The sequence below is a fragment of the Argentina silus genome (genome assembly GCF_951799395.1).
Source record: "Argentina silus genome assembly, chromosome: 5".
NCBI lineage: Eukaryota > Metazoa > Chordata > Actinopteri > Argentiniformes > Argentinidae > Argentina > Argentina silus.
Window position 1 is genome coordinate 17,261,822 of NC_139659.1, and position 5,789 is coordinate 17,267,610.

Here is a 5,789-nt window from a genome sequence, read left to right on the forward strand (position 1 = left end):
TCCTCCCTCTCTCTCTCTCTCATTCTCATTCTCTCTCTCTCTCTCTCTCTCTTCCTCCCTCTCTCTCTCTCAGGCTCTGTTGGCTGAAGGTCCTATAGAATCTCAGGACTCCAAGGAGGAGGAGGGCAGAGCCCAACGTTCATCCTCCCCACAGAGTGGCGTGTGTGTGTCCGTGTTGGTGCTGCTGCTGCTCCAAGCTCTGTAAAACACACACACCCTTCACACACACACCTGACCTTGACCCCCCACGGTCAGACAGGAAGACCTGATTCCATCACATCCTCCACTACCATGACAACGATGACGAGAACAGCCCTACTGAGAGGAGCAGCAACATTGAGAGCCTTCAGAACCGTCTGACTGATGTTCTCACTCCACCATGGACAGACAGAGAGAGGAGGAGAGGAAGAGAGGAAGAGAGGAGGAGAGGAGGAGAGGAGGAAAGGAGGAAAGGAGGAAAGGAGGAGAGGAGGAGGGGAGGAGAGGAGGAGGGAGAAACACTGGTGATTTTGGCTCACAGAGACTCTATATTTCCAAGGCCATGACTGGAAGGTGTGTGTGTGTGTGTGTGTGTGTGTGTGTGTGTGTGTGTGTGTGTGTATGTGTGTCTGCCTGCAGCCTGTTGGATCAGAGACTGTGTATTGTAGTAAAGAGACTCCTCTGATCCAGTGAAAGAAAGACCAATACTAACCCAACCAATACTACTGACGTAGAGACTACTGACGCCTCTGCTTCTCTGTCTTCACCCCAATCAATTACACACTCATCGACCTCACACCCTCAAATGCTCTTTTATATATACATACAGTATATATATACACACAAAAACACACACACACACACACACACACACACACACACAGACACACACACACACACACACACACACACACAGACACACACACACACACACACACACACACATACATATACTCCCCACCCCCCATAAACCTCTATAGCTGGTAGACAGGGTACACACACACACACACACACACACACACACACACAAACACATGGACACACGGACACACATACAGTCACACGGACACACACACAGACACACACACACGCTCACTCACACGCAAATGCATAAATTTACAACACATATACGCACACACGTAGGTTTTAGCAATTTTCTATCTCAGTTTTGTTGTTAACATACTGTATTGTATAAGGACAATATTATTAAATTCATGAAAAAAGTTAAAAAGTGTAAATCTCACAGCAGAAAAAGTCCAATGTACATTTTACAGCTGAAATGTGTACAGCTGTTTGAGTGTGTAATATAATATAATTTATTTGTGTGTGTGTGTGTGTGTGTGTGTGTGTGTGTGTGTGTGTGTGTGTGTGTGTGTGTGTGTGAGTGCGTGTGGGTGCGTGTGTACGCGTGTGTGTGTGTGTGTGTGTGTGTTTGAAATAAGACGTAATCTAACTGTGTGTGACTGGAGATGGAGTGTGTACTATAACTGTGTGAGGGAGTGTTATACAGTATATCTATGTGTGAGTGCAAACGACTGTGTATTATACTGTACCTGTTTGTGTGTGAATTCTATGTGTGTATTATACTTCTGGACACTCTGTGGAGTATTTTTCTATGTCTCATCGGTGGCTTGTGAAGATGGAACATGGAACCATGTGTGTCACAGGCGCGTCACCGGGGGATTGTATATGACACACGTGTAGCTTTGGGGACTGGCAGTGACAACACTTGTCTGTGTTGCTTTGCACTGTTCCTGTTATCTCTTCTCTTTCTACCAAGGGAGAGATTCTCCTCGTCTAGAGAAAGAGAGAGGAAGATAGAGAGATACTGATAGTGAGAGAGAGAGAGAGAGAGAGAGAGAGAGAGAGATTAAAATCTGCTGATTAAAATCCTTTCCTCTAATCGGGGGTTTATTGGGACCTTAGTGAGCAGTACTGTGGTTCTGGAGGCCTGGGTCAGGATACCCTGGTCAGAGGTCAGGGTGTGATTCTATGGCGTGGTCTTACTTTAATGAGGAGAGGAGAGGCGAGGAGGAGAGGGAGGGAGGGAGGGAGGGAGGGAGGGAGAAGAGTGGGGCGTAGGGGACAGGATTGTTAAAGAGATGCTACAGGGTCTGTGTATATTTTCAGCCACTAGTTCTAAAATGAGCACTCACAAGGCAAAAACGGGTCTCCAAAATAGACAGAAATGATTGGACAGAGAGGGGCACACCTCCCCTCTCCCATAAGCAAAAGGACATTTCGCAAACATCATTTGTTGGCCTTGTGTGGTCTAATAAGACAAGAAATCGATAAACATTATTATCATGAACCATACAGTCAACACGTAAGCCAACATTTGATGTAAAGAATTAGCGACAATAATCCTGTAGCATCTTTTTAATGTGATGGTTCATTTGTAAACTTAAACAGAGCTACAGCAGTGTATCTGAATATGTGTCTGAAGACCTTAATAAAAACAACATCTGTAACACAACAACATGACTCCTGTGTGTGTGTGTGTGTGTGTGTGTGTGTGTGTGTGTGTGTGTGTGTGTGTGTGTGTGTGTGTGTGTGTGTGTGTGTGTGTGTGCGTGCGTTGTGTGCGTGCGTGAGTGCATGCGTGCGTGCATTTGAAGGTGTTTAGAAGGTGTGCCTCTGCTCTGTTTGACCTTTGACTCAACTCTCTCCCTCCATCTGTCTTTCCTGCCTTCAGAACAGTGAATAAGTCATGCTGAGTGATTCATAACTCATTTACACACCTGGGGGAAAAGCTGCTGCCACTGAAGTGTTTCTATAACGTTTGAAGCCAGTTTAGACTAACCTACAGACAGGCAGACAGACAGAGGGAGTGACAGACAGACAGTTAGCAAGACAGATAGAGAGACAGACAGACAGGCAGGCAGACAGATAGACGGACAGACAGACAGACAGACAGATAGGCAGGCAGGCAGGCAGGTACAGTCCACATTTTGTTGTGTCAGACACAATTTAAAATGGATTAAATTAAAAGAATCTGCTGATCTTTTTTGAAATTTCAGTAAATTTATTAAAACTGAAATACAGAAAAACCTCATGTACATAAGTATTTAGACCCTTTGCTATGACACTCTTAAAATGAGCTAAAATGCAAAAATGTCATCAACAAACACTCAATAAGTTGAATTGAGTCCATCTTAATGCAAGGATAATAGTTCATGTAATTTTGGAATTAATATCTTTGTTTTTATACGGTCTCTGATTTGCATAGGAATCAATTACACACTGTGTGGATCAGGTTGTCATTAGAAACTGAGCAAATGGAGAAGAACAAAACTGCTCAGGAATGCGTCCCTGAGGCCTGTGGAGACTAGTGGCCAAAAAGAATCCCTTAATGGGAAATAATCTATCTCATATCCATAACTGTATTTGCAGCAATGAATTCAAGTGATACAGCAAAGAAAGTGGCTGGAAATGTGTTTATTTGTTGTTACTACAAAGCATTAAGTTTGGTGCAAATCCAACACATGAAATGCAGTTTCCGCACCATCTCTCATGTGAAGAATAGTGGTAGCTGCATCAAGTTATGGGTATGTTTGTCACTGGCAGGGACTGGGGAGTTTGTCAGGATCAAGAGAAAATTGCTGAGTTGGTCGTGACATCCTAATCTACACAGTGTGTAATTGAATCCTATGCAAATCAGAGACCGTATAAAAACAAAGATATTAATTCCAAAATTACATGAACTATTATCCTTGCATTACGATGGACTCAATTCAACTTATTTAATGATTTGTTGATGACATTTTTGCATTTTAGCTCATTTTAAGAGTGTCATAGCAAAGGGTATGAATACTTACAGTACCAGTCAAAGGTTTGGACACACCTTGCCAAGAGTGTGCAAAGCTGTCATCAAAGCAAAAGGTGGCTACTTTGAAGAATCCATTTACTGAAATAAAATTTAAAAAAATCAGTTTTCACTGGGGTATTGTGTGTGGATTGATAGCAAATTCTTTTAATTTATTCCATTTTAAATTGACTTGATAACACAACAAAATGTGGAAAAAGTGAAGGGGTCTGAATACTTCCCACTGTATACATGCAGGCTCAAGGACATGCAGGCAGACAGACAGGCAGATGACTAGACAGCTAGACAGATACACAGAGAGACAGACAGACAGACAGACAGACTGACAGACAGACACAGAGAGACAGACAGACAGACTGACTGACAGACTGACAGACTGACTGACCGACAGACACAGAGAGACAGACACAGAGAGACAGACAGACACAGAGAGACAGACACAGAGAGACAGACAGACAGTGTGACTGAGCCGTATATCCATTACATGTCCCTCTTATCTCTCCATTTCAGATAGAGCTCCGTCACACTCTCTTTATGTTTCCCTTCACACGCTTCCCTTCACACGCTTTGTGTGTCTCTTCCTCCGCCTCTCATTCTCTCCATACCAGCTGTGACTAATCCATGCAGTTAGTCTCTCTTTTTCACTCTCCCAGAAGTGATAACAGGTTGTGTGAGAGCAACATCTATCTCTCTCTCTCCTCCTCTGCCATGCTCTGTCCACCTGCCACATCGGCTTACCTCTTCTCTGCATCTCCATCCACTCTCTCCATCCATCTGTACATATCTCCTCATCACTCGGTCCATCCATCCGTTTGTTCAATTATGACTCTTTTACCTGTGTGTGTAACCTGGTCACCACGGAGGTATCTCGGGGGAGTGTGTTGTGGTCTTGTCCAGTTCAGGTCAGGTGGATGTTATTAATATTACTTGCCCTATTACTAACATAGACATGACACTCTGTTAGGGTAGGCTCTGTTGGGCCTTCTCCTCCTCCTCCCCCTCTCCCTCTTCCTTCTCCCTCCTCCCCTCCTCCTCTCCCCTCCCTCTCCTCCTGTCTTCCCCTCTCCTCTCCTCTCCTCTCCTCTCCTCTCCTCTCCTCTCCTCTCCCCTCCCCTCCCCACCTCTCCTCTCCTCTCTGCTCCCCCTCCTCTCCTCTCCTCTCCCCTCCCTCTCCTCTCCCCTCCCTCTCCCCTCCCCTCCCCTCCCCTCTTCTCCTCTCCTTCCCCTCCTGCAGACCTGCTTTAACATTCAAACACTGTGTGCCTACCATCTGCAGTTTAGAGTACAGGGAGAAGCTGTAATCATGTCAGACAGTGGTTAAAGCCATCCAGGTCCGCTATGCTGCTGGCTACACCAGTGTAGCACATCACGTCAGGAGACACTATGGTGTGGTACTACAGTAGTGGGTGAGACTGGTGGGAAAGTCATGTGGTTGAGTCAGCTCCTGTAAAATGGCAGGGAGAGAAGAGAGGACTGTAGTAAAGGTTCTCTCTCCAGATTGACTACCAGGCTTTCACACATCCAACCCAGTCTAACCATTTCAAAGTCATTTTTTCTAAAAGAGCGAACACTTCAAAGTGACCCCCCTGACTGAAATGCCAGTAGTCTTTTACAATCACAAACCTGTGTGTCTGTGTGTGTGTGTGTGTGTGTGTGTGTGTGTGTGTGTGTGTGTGTGTGTGTGTGTGTGTGTGTGTGTGTGTGTGTGTGTGCGTGTGTGTGTGTGCGTGTGTATAATTGCTCACTGCCTCTGGAGCTAAGCAGGGACAAAGGGACATTCAGTCCTCCTGCCTATTGCTATAGCAACAAGTGCGTGGGAAGGGGTTGGGGTGGGGGTGGGGGGGTGGGGTGGGGGGCTAATTATGGAACGAGGGAGGTGGGGGCTGGAGAGGGGTGAGGGAGGGCATAGGTGTTTAAAGAGAAAGAATGAAAGGGAGGATTAGAATAGAGAACAAAGAGAGAAGGGAGATACCTCAGAATAAAG

At 45.4% G+C, this 5,789-nt stretch overlaps 1 protein-coding gene across 1 annotated transcript in view; it reads left to right on the top strand.

Annotated features, from left to right (window-relative positions):
* Positions 1–4,419, top strand: part of gfra2b (GDNF family receptor alpha 2b) — a gene marked incomplete at both ends in the record, with an annotated part of 37,280 nt that extends 32,861 nt beyond the window's left edge. The window contains 2 exons of the mRNA XM_083670766.1: positions 74–178; positions 4,414–4,419. Of these exons, the coding sequence (XP_083526892.1) occupies positions 74–178; positions 4,414–4,419 (111 nt within the window). The remainder of the gene's footprint in view (positions 1–73; positions 179–4,413) is intronic.
* Positions 4,420–5,789: the final 1,370 nt, after the last annotated feature.